Below are 18,706 nucleotides of genomic sequence, written 5' to 3'. Positions count from 1 at the left end.
CTTTTAAAGTTTAGGAAATGAAACAAATAAATTATCAATACAAGGCTACTTACTGAAGGGTTTTTACTCAGCCCAACTTCCTGGCCACATAGAGAAAGGACATGCACCAGCTTTTCCTTCGTCCTTTTCTAGAAAAAAAAAAAAATCACATTTCTCAAAAGAGCATTTTTTTCACCTAGCATTCTAGTGGCTAGAAACATGTATTAACAATTTTTAATTAGGAACAACCAACCAAAGAATTAGTCATTAGGTGCTCATGTGCTTGCTTTCAGAGCAACTATGCATAAAAGGAAACATAACAATAGCTGTTCATGATTTTGGAATTTATTATTTTTAAATTAGTCTATTACTTCTATTGAGCATAATAAGGAAACATTGAACCCTGTGCATCACTTCAAAAGGACCATTCAGAAACTCATAACTTAAGCACATGCATAAGTTATTTTTTGCAGAGTTGCTGCCTCTGTCACTGCTACATACTCTTCTATGCTTTAAATAAAAAAGAAGAAATACATACATTTATTCTGCATGGTTTTAACTGGCACACAACCAAAATCAGTAAGATATTCAAATATCACTTTTCAGAATATGGTTCCAAATGATTCTTTTTATCTGATTTCCTGAGAAAACAACACATGGAAAGCTGACCATGCTTTCTGTCTCCCCTCCTTGCTAATACCTGAACTCACCTGTCTTTCTTTCTTAGCTAAATGGGACCTAGACTCAGAGATCTTAAAGGGATACATCTCCTGCAGGCTAAAAGAAGAACATTGGCAGGAGAGAAGACAGAGGTGAGACAGACTCTGGATCTGAACCCATGCCAGACATTCAGCACACACAGTCTGTCAGATGCTGCCACTGCCCCAGCCAGCCAGGAGCACTGCACAGGGCACACAGGGCACAAGCTTTTCAGACCCTAAGTGTGCATTAACTCAGCTGCTCCGAGTGCAACTTGTTAATGAATGGCAGGCTACTTAAAACGAGTTTACCTGAGAGTACTGGGGTCTCTTCCAGCTCACAGGAACAAGGACATTGGAGTTGGATCCTGATGAGGTTGAAGAAGTGCTTCGGGTCACAGCCATTGCCCTGGGTTTGCCATCTCTCCCAGAAGAACTCTGCAGCTCATCATACCTCCTTCCAATAATGGGAGTCTTAAACAGAGAGTAAATTATTCAGTAGTACTGTGCTCCTGCATGAACTCATAATGGGGTTTATGGCTTCAGCTGCAGGAAAAGGTTACTCTGAAGATCACATATACAGAGGTAAAAGAAGGAGTGCACTGTATCACGTCACTTGATTTCTGTGAATTCTTTGAATCTGTGGATTCTGTGATTCTATAGGTTATTTTCCACTGTGAACATCTCAGTAACAATTGCCAGTAACTAGTAGCTACTGCTGACGTTCATGAATAGCTATTACTCAAAACAACTGTCCAACTAGTTTCTAACATAAGGACCAACAAACCCCCCAGAAAGCTTATGAAATTTATTTCAAATCCATATTTCTTGTACATACTTTTCAATGGATTTTTCCCAAGAGAACACTCTGGACCTTTTCCAACAAATATTAAATTGCTTTCTTGGATTGAGGATGGGATGCTCAGCATTTTCTAAAATTACACCCACATGAAACAGTAAAAAATACCACTCTACAAATAGCATAAGATGCTTCTTTATGTTCATATTTCTTTTAAAATTTGAAGTCCCGTGGTTATCTATATGAAATAGTCTAAAATACTGTAAACAGTCCTTCAGGTTCATAACTAAAAAGAGTTGCTCATTAAAGTCAATGGGCCCATTCAGTTCAATGAAGTTAAAAGGTGTACAGAGTTTGCAGGATAAAGACTGTTATAAAAGGGTTCAGTCAGAAGTCTTACAGTAGTCCCTTAAAGGACATACTTCTGTGTTTAACCATTACAGAGAACATTGGCATCCAACTATAAAATGCCTGGGGGAGGTTTTACACATATGGTATACCCATGTATCACACTTGGCATAATTGCAACACAGATAATTTAAAATACTACTACTAATTTTTTAACACACATAAGAAACATAGTAAAAATCAGGAAGATCCCACCAGCATGGGTCACTATGTCACTGTGGATAAAAAATAATTTAAGAGACTTTGGTAATTGGTAATTTGCCTTTCTTTTGCAATTTTTCAGCTTTCTTAAGGAGCTGCAACACACGTCTTAGGCCTATCAAACAACAGAATTAAGGTTCTAAGTAGAAGAATGACAAATAGTACCTCTGAAATATCAAAATGAAACTCTAGAGTCTTCCCTGGTAGCTCCTTGGAGGCACTGTTCCACACTCGATGTATTTCCACTTTCGAAAGATCACTGTGTTGGTAGGATGGTAAAACTAAACTGGCAGAACGAGAAACTACCAACTTCAGGATGTTCAAGGCTTCTCTCCAGTGAATGCTCTAGAAATAGGCATATTTAATCAGCAAACAGAAAGAACAACTCACACACATTCAATATTACTTATATTTTAGTCATATTTTTGCCACATAATACAATTTGTGGAACTAAAATATTGCTATTCTTTCATTCTTTCTTTCTCTTGGGCAGTGACAAGGTTTATACCTACAGAATATTTTCAACAGTAAAGATCAAGACCCTATGGTGTCACTGTTAGGGAACTGCCCTGCAACATGGGAGACCCAAGTGCAAGGTCAACTTGGCAAAGGATTTTAAATTTGCTACTTGAATGCCCTAATCAGTACACATAAATATAACGGCCATTGCATAATCCTCATTTAACAGAAAAGGTGACTGGACACAGGCTCTTTACAGCTTTAAATTTCTAGTAGAAATAATGTGTTTTCCACTGGCCAAGAATTAGGTGTCTGAAATGAAAGGCTTACATCACATCTCCTTCATGCTAATAATTAAAAAGAGTGGTCAGTCAGGGTCTGCATGGTATTCAGCTTGAAGTGTAGCTGCAGCCTAACCCTTCCCACACAGAGAACACACAGCTGGGCACCTCCTCTGGGGATGTGCAGTCTCTTAGGCATCAGGATGTTTATAACCTAGATACCACACTGGGTATTTGCAGTCCTCCCCACTAATCTAGTCTTAAATTCTTATAAAGAAACCAAACTTATGATAATAAATACTGACAAGCTCCTGTGTTAATATAAAGAAGATATGTTATTTACCTGTACGTATTTTTCAATGGTTTTTAGCACTTCTATGTTAAACTGCTTCACAGGAATAGTTGACAGGTCCATATAACTAAGGAGACTGTAGATCATCTCTAAGAGGGACTGTTGCATACTAGGAAGGCCCTTTTCTAGTAGCTGTTAAAAAAAAAAGTGAAAATAACCAAACTTTAAGATATTTCTTCTTATGGAAAAAGCTACTAGTGTCATGAATACTATTTGTACTGTTAATCCCTCTTCACTCACTGATTTTCCAATTCCATTTTACAATCATTATACAAGTGATGATGATACAAGTGTGAAATGAAAGAGCTTTAAATTTGGAACCAAATGGTAGTCTGTTTTGATAATGAAACATACATTTTATACATGCCTGCCATAACTTACCCAGAAAACACATTCTTCAGTTGAGCAAACCAGCAGATAAAATTTACACTGTTACTGGGGATGCACATTCAATAAAAGCAGGAGAGTATCTTTTTATTTCTACCTCTGATGAAAGTCAATGAGAGAAAAAACCCCAACATGCTTAAGAAACAAAACTACTACTATTCAGACATCCATATATACTTACCCAAATATACTTCACTGCCACTCCTCACTGCCTGCCTATAACTGCCAAGAAAACACTTTCTGCTAAGGAGGAGATGGAGTCCCTGGGCTGTCTTACTGTAGAAACTAATAAAAAGAAGGGATTGATCTAAATCCTGGAATTTTTTAACACCTGAACATAGATCTCAGAATACCTTGGACATACAACTGTGCTCTTATATATCCCTGGCAGTGATTCAGGAGGGTTGCAGACAGACATCCTATGTTTGCACATGTGTATGAAATACCTCAGCTGAAAATTTCCTGGAAGGTAGCACGTTCTTTCATTGGTAACAGGTGCTGGCCCACTCCACAGATTTCAGAGGCAATCAAATGTTATTGCCAGAGGCTCAAGAATGGGTTCTTCCACCACTAGTTACTAGAGGTATCAGGATCTAGAAAACAATTACTTGTACGAACTATGCTGCCTCATATTTTCTATTAGATTTCTATCAGATTCTATTGTATTTTCTATCAGAGAAAATTTTAACTGTTATCTAAGTGGACTCTTGCAATTTATTAGATGCCCTTACTGGCCTGAATGACAAGACTCCTCTTTCTAATGAGGGAGAATGCTTCATACCACCCAAGATGGAATGATTGGGTAGGGGACACAATTAAGTATCTTCTGATTTCTTTCATCAGTAAAAAATAGTAGTAACCAGTGATTCATAAAACAAAGTAGGCAAATTCCACTAAGAGCACAATAGACGAAATTCACTGTGTTTTGCCTATTCCTGTACAAAAAGACAGTAAGACTTTTAAAATTAAAAGCACTACATGGTAACCTGCTTCAGCCCATGGATACCTTTACTGAGAGATAAAAGATGCTTATCAGCTCTTCTTCATAGCAAGGTTATAGACTTCTTCTTGCCTTCCATAAGGATCTTGCAATGGAAGGTTTGATTCCTTCCTTTTGTATGTTTTTTACGAACCAGCACATCAAGTAAGGATTAGAAGAAACTATCTGGATGAGAAAAAGAATTTTTTTTTGTTCTCTGAGAAGGGCTACTTCATCCAATAAATACTTTTGTAATAGGAAAAGGAATTCTTGGGAAAGAATGGGTATTTTGTCTGTATTGCTGGTTAGAAAGCTGTTCTAGGAACATTATTGCTGAAAGTTTCTAATTTCCATTAGAGTTTGTATACATTTGTTGTCAAAAGAATCCTTTGATTTAAACCACTCTTGCACCTTAAACTCTAAACATTTGTGAACTGTGTTGGTTTTAATTTGTTTGGATGAGTATATGTGGTGGTTGATAGTCCAAGCGTGTAGTTAAATATGTCATGCATTTGTAACAAGTACTTCAGTTTAAAAAAAGAACAACAACTTTAAAATGCATTTAGAATTATTTTGCTGCCAGAAGTAAAAAAAGCAGATACAAGATAGGGTTGTGGTAACACATAAACTGGAATGGTAAGTTCCAGAACAGAGTTTCCACTCTATTTGTAAGAGCAAATCATACTTGTTCTCAGTCTTATTTTAGTTCGATTTGTTTGCTGTTTTTTTTTAATATTCTGGTCCATATGAACTGTTTTGAAGAACTGTAGATTCATCTCTTATGTGGTAACTATCCAAGTCTTACCCAGATTTAGGGACTGACACTCTGTTAGCAACGTTTGTCCCTTTCCTGAAGCAGCAACCAACCTAGACCTTGGGGGAGAGCAGAGCCTGCTCCTCAAAGGGCTGCACTGCCTGGCTGGATGCTGCTGGTTGCATTGTTAAATGTGAAATAATGGGTGTTCTCCTCCAATAGCTTATTGTGCAATAAATTCACTTTTCAGAAACACATTATGTTGTTATGACACTTCTGAAAAGCCCACCCAACTCAAAACAACCCCAGTGGTTGCTGGGGTGCTGCTCCACGAGACAGTTCCCTTTGTCCCTCCAAATCCAGCAGCAGGTGAGAAGAGATACAGAGCTCTTAGGCTATGGTAGTGTCAAACAAGTATTTTCTGTGTCCACTGAGGAGATAAAGAAGGCACTTGATAAGCCATGTCTGAGAGACAAGCCATTAGTGGCATAAAGCCTGAGCTAGGACATGCTTCCCCTTGCAACAAAACCAATTAATGATTCCTTGGCTTTGAACGGGTTATGAATGCTCATGCTTCTATCACAAGCAATCCTCTATCTAACAGGGAGGAGAAGGAGGAAATATCTATTATGAACATGTTACTATCCACTATGGGGTTTTTTGTCCTTTCTGTATTAATAGCATTAGCTATGTAAGTACAAGCATGATCCTGAACTTAAGGAATGGCTAGTTTAACATGTGACCCATGCCAATTCAGTATCCTCCTAGAATCAATCTGCTCAGATGGTACAAGGTAGATTTTTGGAAATTAGTATGCAAAAATCTAACATAAAATCCAAGTAAGCTTTCACTAACATGTATGTTAATTTTGGTAGTGGAGGTTCAGAGCTCCAGTGCACTTAGTAAACAGTGATTTTTCACCACCTATGGACTGAGATCCTAAAGTATTTTTCTAGAAGAAACGATCACTTTTCATGGATGTAAAAGTGGATCACTTTTCAATATGTAAAATTGAGTAAGGAGTGCTGCTTGTCACTGTAAGGCTGTGATAACAACACGACTAAAACGTCTTACCACTATCATACCTCTAGCTGACAACCAATTACCTGCCATCGAATAGGTTAAATACAAATTGTCTGCCTCAATGGCATTAATTGAGGCTTTTACCTTCTGCTGAGAGCATTTGCTCTCATAGCCTTATGAGCCTGCATTAGAAAGTCTCCTTCTGAAGGTTCACCTGTGTGCTTGGAAGGCCACACTTGCAACACAGAGTTCTTTTGTTATTCTTAAGCACTGCATGTCTCACGATTTCCCTCAGACCCAAGCCCTGTGGACTGAGCCAGGATTGTTACAGTTCATGGCTCTGTAACATCCAACTGCAGATTGCCCAGTAGGGCTGTTCACCTATTTGGCTTTACCTGTGAACAGTCTGTCCCACAGTCAGGGTACAGCAGACTGTAAACAGGAGCACATTCTTTATCTTGGTTTGGGATTAACCAAGAAGAAAAGGAGAAACATTCTACGTGACAGGGAAATCTCTTTCAGTTCGTTGTCCCTTGCTCCTCCTCCAGACTGGCTGCTACTCTATGCCCATACAAATATTCCCCAGACATGACTCAACAGAGCTGCAGTCAGTGTAAATACAGGGAAAGGAAGTTGTGCTTACCAGTTTGTCACCCTGCAATGATGGAGTTACGTGAAGAATCTGACTTAATTAGGGTAAAAAATCTGGCTGACTTGCTGTTAATATAGTAGTGTGGTGCCATCCTACAGCAAGGGGCAAGTGCAAAAAAGGAGTCTTCAGATGGACACCTAAGGCCATTTCACAGGGTGTGAGATCACGTGAAACGACCTTTGTGGAAGGGCAGCAGCACTAGTGACTGTATGGAGAAGGCTGAAGGGAAAACAGAGGGGAAAACACTTTCCTGAGGCTGGGAAAGCAAAGGAGAAAGAGTTTAAACTTCAATTTTTACAGCATTTGTTAGAAATACAAGTTTCTGCTGTGAAGGAAAAACATGACTGGAGAATTGAGTCGTGTTTGAAGAGTGAATAGCTCTACCAGGTCTCTGAGTTTGAAATCAGACCGAAAAACTTCAGGATCTTGTTTCAGTCTCCTACAGGAGGGTTACAGCTTTCACCACCAGTCAAGAGCTGATATGACAGTTTACTTAGAGAATCCGTGTACAAACAAGGTGAAGAGCTGCAGCTTCAGGCAGCAGAAACTGCCTTCTCCGTGGGTGAGAAAGGAGATCTAAGGCATCTCACTACAGCTTAGAAGAGATAAATTTGGGAACTCTACAAGAAAATGGAGTCCTGATTCTGATCTGACACCGGAGGTAGAAGATCAAGTAACCACATGCTATAAAGGAGGAGGAGGAATATATAAAAATATGTATTTCAAGAAGATCCTTATATAGTAAGCTGTCATGATACCTTATTTGTGCTGCTAAACCCTTTCTGGAATCAGTCCTTCTCATGCTTTCCTCAGCAGAATCTAATTAAATGTTATCCAGTTTCTCTTTCTCTCACAGGGGAAAATCTGACCAGCTGATGAGTGGAGCTGCTTTAAGATGTATCAGCACGCACAACCTTTGCTCTTTTTTGGTTTAGTGTTCAATATTGATTCCTTATAGTGATTCCCTTTCTTTCTACTAATTTCTGCTTTTTATTCTGAATTACAAATAACAGATACAGAAATCCCTCAGTAATAGAATCATAGAATCGGCTGGGTTGGAAGGGACCTCTGAGATCATCAAGTCCAGCCCTTGATCCACTGAGTACAGGGGCAGAATCCCTTCCCTGGACCTGCTGGCCACGCTGTTTCTGATACAGGCCAGGATGCCATTGGCCTTCTTGGCCACCTGGGCACACTACTGGCTCATGTTCAGCTTCCTGTCAATCCAGACTCCCAGGTCCCTTTCTGCCTGGCTGCTCTCAGCCACTCTGTGCCCAGCCTGGAGCTCCCCATGGGGTTGTTGTGGCCAAAGTGCAGGACCCGGCACTTGGCCATGTTGAACCTCATCCCATTGGAATCAGCCCAACTCTCCAGTCTGTCCAGGTCCCTCTGCAGAGCCCTCCTGCCTTCCAGCTGATCCACACTCCCCCCCAGCTTAGTGTCGTCTGTGAATTTGCTGATGATGGACTCAATCCCCTCATCTAAATCATCAATAAAGATATTAAACAGAATTGGGCCCAACACTGATCCACTGGTGACCGGCTGCCAACTGGATCTGCAGGCAGACTTCAGCTAGATGGGTTGTTGGGCTACAGAAGAGCTAAAACAGTAAAAAAAAAAAACCTTAAAAAACTTACCTCAGCCAAATATGTAACCATACTCAAGGTAACGTCAGCAAATGCTTCGTGAAGGTAACGGCAAACCACATTTACCCAGGTAGCACAGTGCCTTGTGTAGCTGTGTGTTTTATAAAGGGTCATGACATGTGCAAGATTTGATAGCTTGGGGTTCTTCTCCTCCAAACAAACCTAATTAAATATAAACATTAGAACTATGAAGAAAAAGGCAACTGCCTTTTATAGGGTTTGAGGATGTATGAAACAGTAAATAACTGATACCTGAGCAATCCTTTCAGCTATGTCTTTACAAAATTGGTTTGGGCTGTCAAAATGCTGAATTAAATGGGGCAGGAGACACAAAACGTTCAGTGGAAATCCTAGAACAGGAAAATACAGAACAAAATGGGTGTCTTAGACACAAGAGTCACAGTGATCTTGAAACTGGTGTTTTGTGGGATGAAATGGCTTCAATATTATATTGGCTGTAAACTCACACAGACTGTCGAGTAGTTCATGCCACTGACCACGGAGAACTTATCTTAAAAGGGCCTTAATCTGAAAATCCAGTATATTATGTAGGCAACAGTAGTGTTATAAAACATGAATCTATTTTTGCCAACATTAGATGACCAACAGGTATTTACAGGACACAATAGCTCACAAAAGTATAAATTATTTTCCTACTAGAGAGTATGTTTATCTTTTCCATTTAGCTGGCTTGTCGAGTCTTAATTGGTGGCATTTTCATTACTGCTGCTAAAACATGAAAAGAAATTCAGGAAGTATTTGTAAACTATTTGTTACTATTTGTAAACCTGCAACTGTTTTGCTGTAGACTGCTAGGCACAGCTTACAGTGTTTTGCACTGTTCAAGTTAACAATAATAACAAACAAGATCCCGATATAACTGTTTGGATGAGACTACTCAAATGGGTATTTCTGAAGTTATGAGATGGCTCCAGTGCCAAGTCCCAACCACTGTCATTAACCTAAGGGCTCTGTCTGGAGCTGGGATTCAGTTCTTCTGCACCAACTCACAGCTCAAGGTAGTGAATGAACCACTCAAAGCACGGACTGTAACAGGGAGGGAGCTGTAACAAACACCGCCCCAATGCAGGTGGAAGCTCAGAAGTCACTGAATATCCATACACAATGTGTTTTTTGAAAAGAAAGAATGTGATCTTTCCCTCTCATTCTACACAACTAAACAAGCTGCCTAAGTCAGGAGCGAGATTTCCCATGATTTCCTCTATACCCTGGGAAAAGAAAAAGATACCTCTGGATGGTACTGTCACTGCCCACATGTGAATTGCCCAACCAAAGTTTGGAACACAGGCACCACACACAGGTGCTTAGAGATGGGCATTCATGGCATTCATCCCCTTACTCTGTGTATGAGCTTGCTATGACTTAGTTGTGAAGCCTGAACAACTGTTTTAATATCTGAGGCAGAGGAGTAAAAATCTGGAACAATAACATAAACTCTCTCCCAGAAATTAAAATAAGAAGTGGTCAAAATCTCAACAAAATAATTGGGAATTTCAAAATATTACATTATTTCTTTATAACCCAAGCCTCCCTCTTCACTCACTAATGTGCTACTACGGATTATCTAAAAAGCACACAAGAGTTGTAAATATTTACATTTCGAGGAAAAATCTTGTGAAGAACCGATTTAAAATCAAATAATTTCCAATATTCTGAAAATAATTCAGTAGAAAAACTGGCCAAAATAGGTTCTCAAAAATTTGGCAGTATCTCCTTACACATGTTTATTTTGTCAGCACTCAGAAACTTTATATGCTGCTAAGCACTAGAAATTAAATGTGAAATAACGAGTGTTCTCCTCCAGTACCCTATTGTGCAATAGATTCACTTTTCAGAAACACATTATGTTGTTACGACACCTCTGAAAAGCCCACCCAACTCAAAACAAAACTACATTATTAGAAGAGAGTTCTATACCAGAAGACAAAGAAAAAATTGCCACTTTTGGCTTAGTGCAGATATCCTAATACGGTCTGTCATCAAATATAAAAGCAATGGAGACTGAGAGGAAAGTATTCTGTTTTTACCTATAGCTTGAGAGGAATCCACCATGGATATTCGAGACACTGGTGTCAGCAAACTGAAGAGCTGTAGTGTGAGATCAGTGGTAGTAAGGGAGGTGAATCCTTTCAGGAGTAGCTGCTGAAGTCCTGAGAAGTCTGCCCACTTCAGCTGCCCTTGCAACTTCTCTAACTTCTCCCGGTTTTCAGCTTTATCTAGTGGCAAATGAGCCAGCAGTTTATTCAGTAACCTCAAGGCCATTAGATACTCAAACTCAAAATCTGATTCCATCAAAGCCACAGCAACCCAGAAGATGGTGGCCAGTAGGTTGGTTGGGTTGTTAATGTGAGATGGGTCAGTGAGACTGTCCTTCAGAGAAGAAGAACTTCTGGTTTTAGAGGACAGGCCTTGTTGGGTGCATGCCTGAATTCTGTCTAGCGTGGCACTGCGTGGTGGGTCTGAGGACTTGTCCACATCTCCAAACTTTTTGGGTACAGAAAAGCTCCTCTGGTGCCTGCTTCGCTCAGCAGTGGCTGTGTTACTGCTTGCAGGATTCACATTCAGCTGCCCCGTGCTCTTCCGGCTTGCGGTCAGTTTGGAGCTCGAGGTCAGATCTGGGGAAGATGAACTGAACCCAAAAGATACAACATACATTGTAATATTGCATGGTAATATGTACCATGTGAACGTACAGCTTGAAATTTGAACAGATTGGATACAAGTTAGGTGTTTATCACACTGTAGATAAGTATTTAAATAGGGAAACACCACACTATTGCAGCCTGCGTGTTTTTTCTAGAGGTGTCCACATACACGATGACAGTGAGGTTCTTGTGGCACTGTACCAAACCAGAGCAGGATAGCTTACAGTCTAGATAAGTAAGAACGACATGGGGATAGGAGATACAGAGCTACTATGTGACTTGTGGAAATGTTCATATATTGGAGCAGTGGTAGAACTGAAAACAACTTCAGTCTTTAAAATTACCTCATCAGTGGAGCAACCCCGAACTTTGTACAGCTGGCAGGCAAAATACACAATGGTTTACTGGCTAATGGGAGAACTGTGGGCATGAAAACCAGCATACCTTAAGCAGAACCATGAATATGCCACTTATCCTTAAGAAACTCGTCACCTCATAGCTGCCAATTTTCTTGCTAGCATAGGTCCTTCAGAAGCCTTGACCTCATTGCATGCTCCTCTGTCTGTATCCAAAGATCTCCAGGATAGTTTACAGGAAACTGAGCTGTTTCAATTTCAGTGACTGATGCTTTCTCATGGACTGTCACGTGATGATCCACAGAATCCCTACCAATTATCCATACAGATGAGCATGCTCTGTTGACACGTGCAAGGGAAATTTGTTCTGGAGAGGAGCTAATTCCTGATTCTCTGGTCCCATCCCTACCTTATATGCTATGAGTCCCTGCTGTCTATAAGATCTGAAGGGAATTTTACAGAATCAGCACTATCTGGGTAAAGAACATTGAATCTCATTGATTTCTGGAGTGTTTCTAATTTTCTGGTCCATCCTGCTCTTTCCTGAAATATGCACTAAAGAAAGAGAAATGACTCTTAGTTTAGGAAGCAGAAACTGTATTTCCCCAACTCTAGTCTGTCACAAGGCAATACTTGGGTTCTGCCATTGCAGTGTAACTGCACCCTGCCTACTGGCTTCAGGAATAAGCCCTTGTATTTTAGTTCTGCATGTAAAGCACTGTAACTTATGGACATTTTTCAAACATGTTCCCTATTCTGTTGTTGCTAATATAAGTCAGATAGACACTTATCTCTCTCAGTACTGTCAACAGCTGTGTTATGGAACAAAACCTGTACAAAGGCCTACCTGAAGGACATGGGCTTCACAAATATGGTCTACACGTTTGGCAAAATCCACAGGTTATGTACACCTGGGATAAAATTCTCCCTAGTTTTATTGGGGAAACAAACCATCATCATTTACCTCTTGGGGAATATTTAATCTGAGAACAACAGCCTGTATGAAACCAACATTCTAAACACCATGTTTCTTTCCAGATATGTTTTCAGGTATACAGTACAAAGGTGAAAAAAAGTACAGCATTTTCAAAGGATGTTAAAGTAAGTTATAGCCAAGTGGAGCAAGGCAAAATCTACAATGTGTTGTAAAGGTCCCTTAGTTCTATGAATTATTGAAGCTATTAAAAAATTTGGCTGAAAAGTCCTCTTAGTGCAGTTCCCTGAAGGTTACAGATGAGCTCAGTTTTATCAGAATAATTTTATGCTGTCAGTTTGCAGAACTCACACAGTATCATGACACAGGAGACATAGGAGAACAGATTCTTACCGTGACAACACTGTCAAAAGATCACTGTTCTTCAAACAGTCAGACAGATTATCCACAGCAGCTTCCAAAGTAAGTAGTGCCTCCATTACATACCCCTGTTAATGGTGAAACATTTCAACAAAGACATTAAAAATAGTGCAAAATTAAAAATACTCAGCTCATGAAGAGAATAGGCACCAACTGAAAACCTGTAATTCCTCCTGAAAAAAGAACAGTCACATCCACTGCCCTAAACATTAGATTGTCATTACAACCATGTTTTATTTTCTGCCTCTGAATGATCTATGAAGGCATGCAAGGACACGTATTTCATCAGGAGATTGGTAATGGTGCACAGAACCTCTGAATTGCAGGTCACTGATTTAAATCCTGCACAAGGAGTTGTGACAGAATATTACTGTCATCTTGTGGCAGTTTCATTACCTCAGTAACATATGGAGGTGATGTCAGCCTGTTTCTAACTAAGAGCTAGCAGTTCTCTATTAAGTCTTGAACCTCACAATACACTCTGATTGTAAAATTTCAGGAGAGAACAATCTGTTCAGCCAAACCAAGTGAACATCATAGTTCACTCAGAGAGTACTGAGTCGTACCAGGGGAGTATAAGTTTTTATTGTTAGGGATGGTGTGCCTTTATTTCAAAAGATGTTAACATTTGAGAAATGAGGTGGTGTCTGCTCCATGTCACCAGATTAAATCAGCAGACAGGATGATGGGGTGCTTAAGCACAAATTAAGGTGTGAAAAGGGAAAAATTGGTCATCATACAGATTTCATTTTGAGTGACATTTTCTAGTTCTTCTCTTTAGAACTATGTACAAATTGTAACAGCCTGAAGAAGGCTTTGAAAAATACATATGGATTCAGTAAACTTTTCTAAGGCCATATTCTACTTTCCATCAGTTGATTCCAGAACACCTTTTCAAAAAGGTAATTTTATATTAAGTATACATTGAATCAACAGCACTGAGAAGCATTATGTACATATGCATACCTGAATCTCATCTCCATGCTCTCCAATAACTTCTACCAATCTTGACAGGAGGTCAGATAATGCATGTGCAGAAAGGGGCTGCTTTAAGGCCCTGAATATCTGGAAAGAGCGACCTGCATAATGTCTTGAAGAACTTGAAAGAGCTGTTTGTAATGCAACTTCACTCAGGTGCTGCTCCAAATGAAAACCTAAGCAAAAAAAAAAGGGTGTCAGAACAGGCTGAACCAACACACCTGAAAACCCTGTGAGAAATGGAAATGCAGAAATGTCTTGTTTTGGGAGAGTTTCCTACTGTTTACATCTATTCCACACAGAATCCAAGAAAATAAACTGCAAAATCAAAATTCTGAGTCTGCAAATGTTTTGTCAGCAAAAACCTGATATTCTTCACCTGATTTACATTTTTTTACAGTTCCTGGACAAACTTTGAAGCCATCCATTATTCTTGCTGGCAGCAACACAGTAACTTCTGAACAGACCCAAACCTAAATATAAGCTGAATTAGTCTTTCCATAAGCTTCAGTAGGCTTTGAATAAGATCTTAAATATAAATACTGATGCTGTGTTCTGCTTTGATCTTGGAAGACACTTAATTAGTGACTGTGTTGGTTTTCAAAATACAATCAGTACATTTCCTAAGCTCTAAAAAGATAATAAATTAAATCTAAGCTTTAATAGCCATAAGAAATATAACGAAGTACATTTACTTAGTAACTGGGAAGTGCTTTATCAACAGGACATAAAGGGGTTCTCCTCTAGTAGAAGCAATCATAAGACTTCCCACTAATAGCTTTGAAGAAATGTTTGATTTACATTCAGCCACAGCCCAATCTAACACAGTTTTTAAAGTCATTCTTTCATGTGTCATACATCTTTGTGAAAACATAAAATAGATATGTTGTGTTTCTGCATATGTAGATCTCCTAAATAACAGGTTAAACATTTAGTGTGACCTGGAGGGAATATTCTTTTGGTTACGAAAGGAAAAAAAATTACTACCTGACTTGGAATCTTTAAATACAGATACAACATGACGCAGAAAATTAGTAAGCTGTTCAGCACTCTTGGTGTTTTGATTTTTGGGTGTGATATCTTCGTGGCACCAAAGTGGACCAAATGCCCTTAAAAAATACATAACAAAGTGCAAAAGTTGATTGAGTTATCTGAGATAGATGCAAGCAGTTGATATATATAGACTGTAAAGGCAATTACATATTTCCAGGGCCATAGCCTGGAGACCAAGCAAATGAAGAGAATTTTACAAATATTCCTATGCTGCACTTTACAAATCACTCTTTTAAAATCTAAGTTATAGCATTTAGACAACTGCATGAAGAAATCTGTTTTTTAATTTAAAACTGTACCTAAAATCTGCTGGGTTTACTGTGGATTTATCATCACTTTTCACTACACCCTGTACACTTTCTATCTAATTTTATAGTAATAAAACTGTCTTTTTCCATTAGTTCATTGCTGAACAGAAAATTATCAGTCAATTCAGCATTTTATTCCTGTCAGGCAAGATTTTTTCTCTTGTTCTTGACACTTAATGCTTTTAAGTACCTTCCTACTTCTATAGGTATCAATAAAAGAGGAATGGGAGTCTGTAATTACCATAAAAGCTCAGTCATTTTCCTTTGAGCCTTTTAAATTGCTACAGATAATTGTGGAGAAGACAAGAAAGCACGAACGTAACCTCTGGTTATCTCCATTACCTGGTTGTCAGAAACTCAATTAATTTGTTTGCTTTCTCATCTGTTTCAGCAGCAGTGTCCATGTCCTCAACCTCTTGTGTAATCTGTGGGAGATTTCCAGTGCTGCCTCCCAGACTGATACTGGAGGAGGTGGAGCTGGAGCTCAAGCCGGAGTCTGGCACCGGAGACGACTGATGTTCCCGCAGAAAGTCAAAGCCACCTGCCAGCAGAAAAGGGGGAGATAAAGATGGAATGCACTGCTGGGCCAGAATTAAAGCATCTGCCAAGATGTTCTCTTCAGAGTCAGCAGCAGAAACCTTCTACTGGGGAACACGGGGAAAACCTGCAGACCACAACAACCCTCAAATGACAGTGGGAATGAATGGTACTCTGTTTCTAAATGTGCAGAATCCAATAGAAAATGAAAAACACCAAGGTCAATATTTTTTTTTTTTTACTGCACAAAGGATGAAGTACTTGAAAATCAAATGTTTCACGGCATTTTATAATAAGAACTCTGATTTTTCTGTAAAGTGAATTTTGAAGTCAACTAAGTACATGAAAAGTTCATCTCACTTCTCTGGGCTAGTTTGATGAGGAAAATAAAACCTCTGCAGTTTGGAATTTTAAGAATGATGATGTTGTCCTAATTGCACAGATGTAATGGAAAGTGAGGCACAAATGTTTAAGGCTTCTCTTCAACACCTTCAGTAACTATAAACACTGGGATATTCATAGTAAATATTCTCAGCCTCTGTTTTTAGAGTTCTGCTGGATCAAAAGCTTGCCACACAACTTGAGGCTGGAAATAGAAACCAAGACCTGTTTTCTTAAGGTTAGACTGCTAATCATCTTAGGCTCTATCTCCAACAGAAAAAATGGCCTTGCAAGAAGACTGGGAGCAGGAGTGGTCTCTCTACTGACAAAATCCATTGCAGGTCACGAGACACTTAATTTAGTTGCCTGACATTATATGGTATGAACCTGAGCTGATATAATTTCAATTAAGATTCTTTGCTAAAACTACTCACCCACACTCTCTCTTTGTATTAGCTGATAAAAAAAGAATCCAAAGTTCTGATAACTTCTTGGTCTTCAGAGGCCCAGACACAAGGTACCAATAATGTTTTTCAGAGATATGAATTAGAAGGTTTTCATTTTGGCAGAAAAGCTCTACTGTAATTTTAATGTAAGGTTTTATTCTGTATTTAATAATTCAGTGTTATACACTGGAAAAGAGACCTACAGGATTCAAGACAGGGAATTTACACATGAGATAATTGTGCAGACTTTATTCAGCATGAAACCTAAACAAATTAATTCATACCCCTTCTTGTCTGTAATTTTTTTTTATATCTCATACAAATAATAATCAGTTAAGAAGTTACTTCTAGAGCTTAATTATTTATTACTTTTGCTTGTGTTCCTAAGGGGCCATGGAAATGTCACTAATTTGATAATTTCTCCTTCTCATTTCTTACTTTATAGTCAAGTTCCTCACTCACTCCCACACAACTAATCCTACCTCCATAACTGTACAATGGTTCTGTGATTCCTTCAAATCACAACAATATACTTATTTTTAGTAATATTATATGATAATAGCAAATCTAGCTAGTTGTGTTCTTTGAACCATTTCCAACCAATCCCTTAAAAGAGGTAAATATGCTAAAAGTTAATAGAACACCTGCCTTGACAGACGTATGAAGCAAACCTCCTAATGCAGAAAAAGATTTCAGGACACAAATGGGGTGTATCTGGGATAAAACAGAGGTGTGTATCATGTGAAATTTAACATAATAATGGAAATTCTGAGCTGCGTATTCTTGCTGTTCTTCCAGTGTTGGAATTATTTATTCATTTATTTTGAAGGTTGAGGAGTGATTGTCCTCATTAAAAGCAGCCCTGGCTCCCAGAGGGGAAGGTATATTATTGGCCCTATAATGTTTAAAATTCTACATCATATATTTTGTCTTGCATCAGATAGCTTTCTCACTATCATGAAAAGTTATCTAATAATAATATGAATGCATCTCTAGGTAGTTCACATAGAATAAGTATTAATGGCAACTGTTCATATTTGCCACTTTACCACTTCAATTTATCAAAACTTTTATTTCAGGGAAGTAACCTTGACAGCTGACTTTCAAAGATCTTACAGCATAATGCAATGTTCTTTTCTTCTTTTGCTTCATTACCTGTATAAAGATATTCAGGTAAGTATGCTGTTTGTACTGTCAGAGTCTTGGTCTCATTCATCTCTCTGGTCTGAAGAAGCACTGATGCAATGGCTTGATAGTTGCTATTGCAAGACAATGCAATCAAAAGATGAAGCAGTAACTTTTTACTGTGTTCAAAGACCTCAGGGCGGTAATGGTCAAGACCTAAAATAAAAGTTTATAGCAGTCACTGAACATGAAGTAATAATAAACAAGTTCACATTCCAGAAATAGCAAAAATTCCAAGGCAGTTCATGACAACAGCAAAAGCAAACAAAAGATGCAGTTTTTTGGGACGGAGTTATGGGTGTTCTTACTTCAAATGACAGTGTATGTTTATTTTCCAGAATAGGGATCCATACAGGGGATAAAGAACAACGTGTAGCAATACAACTCTATGCACTCTGTCTCACTGCAGTGTTACTTTAACAGGGCTGGAAAATCTTTAAAGATGAGAAGTTCTTGATGGTGGTTGTAATTACATTGCTTACCTCAGCATCTGGCTTTCTTGCACAGACACCAGTTTTACAAGGAGTTTAAATTAAGAAAGGAATTGATGGAAAAAATCCCTTGAAAAAGAACTTCACCTACCAGTAACATGAGAAATTAGCCATTAGCTCAGGGTGAAGAACTGAAACCAAAGATCTAGCACTGAAAGACTGATCTGGTTACCACTACTGTTTGTAAGATTTTAATACACCTTGAGTAAATCATGAGTTACAAATATAAAGGAAACATGTTCATAAAATAAAATGCACTCTTTGATAGTAATCTCTTTTCAATTCTATTTCAGCATCTTCCAGGATATTTACAAATACTTTCTTCTTTTTAGG

General features: G+C 38.7%; 1 protein-coding gene across 12 annotated transcripts in view; it reads right to left on the bottom strand.

The window, feature by feature from the left end:
- FRY (FRY microtubule binding protein) overlaps positions 1-18,706 on the bottom strand; it is a 229,897-nt gene that overhangs the window by 32,643 nt on the left and 178,548 nt on the right. For 8 of the 12 annotated variants that reach the window (XM_071736952.1, XM_071736962.1, XM_071736884.1 and 5 more), the window contains 12 exons: positions 17,853-18,038; positions 15,676-15,874; positions 14,957-15,081; positions 13,961-14,148; positions 12,968-13,062; positions 10,667-11,268; positions 8,871-8,968; positions 8,610-8,780; positions 3,169-3,309; positions 2,251-2,430; positions 990-1,151; positions 54-128 (listed from right to left, as the gene is read on the bottom strand). In XM_071736952.1, the coding sequence (XP_071593053.1) occupies positions 54-128; positions 990-1,151; positions 2,251-2,430; positions 3,169-3,309; positions 8,610-8,780; positions 8,871-8,968; positions 10,667-11,268; positions 12,968-13,062; positions 13,961-14,148; positions 14,957-15,081; positions 15,676-15,874; positions 17,853-18,038 (2,222 nt within the window). The remainder of the gene's footprint in view (positions 1-53; positions 129-989; positions 1,152-2,250; positions 2,431-3,168; positions 3,310-8,609; positions 8,781-8,870; positions 8,969-10,666; positions 11,269-12,967; positions 13,063-13,960; positions 14,149-14,956; positions 15,082-15,675; positions 15,875-17,852; positions 18,039-18,706) is intronic. The other 4 variants (XM_071736891.1, XM_071736902.1, XM_071736917.1 and 1 more) reach the window with 1 other exon arrangement.

Source organism: Heliangelus exortis, chromosome 1 (assembly GCF_036169615.1).
Source record: "Heliangelus exortis chromosome 1, bHelExo1.hap1, whole genome shotgun sequence".
NCBI lineage: Eukaryota > Metazoa > Chordata > Aves > Apodiformes > Trochilidae > Heliangelus > Heliangelus exortis.
This window is presented reverse-complemented; position numbering and strand designations above follow the sequence as displayed.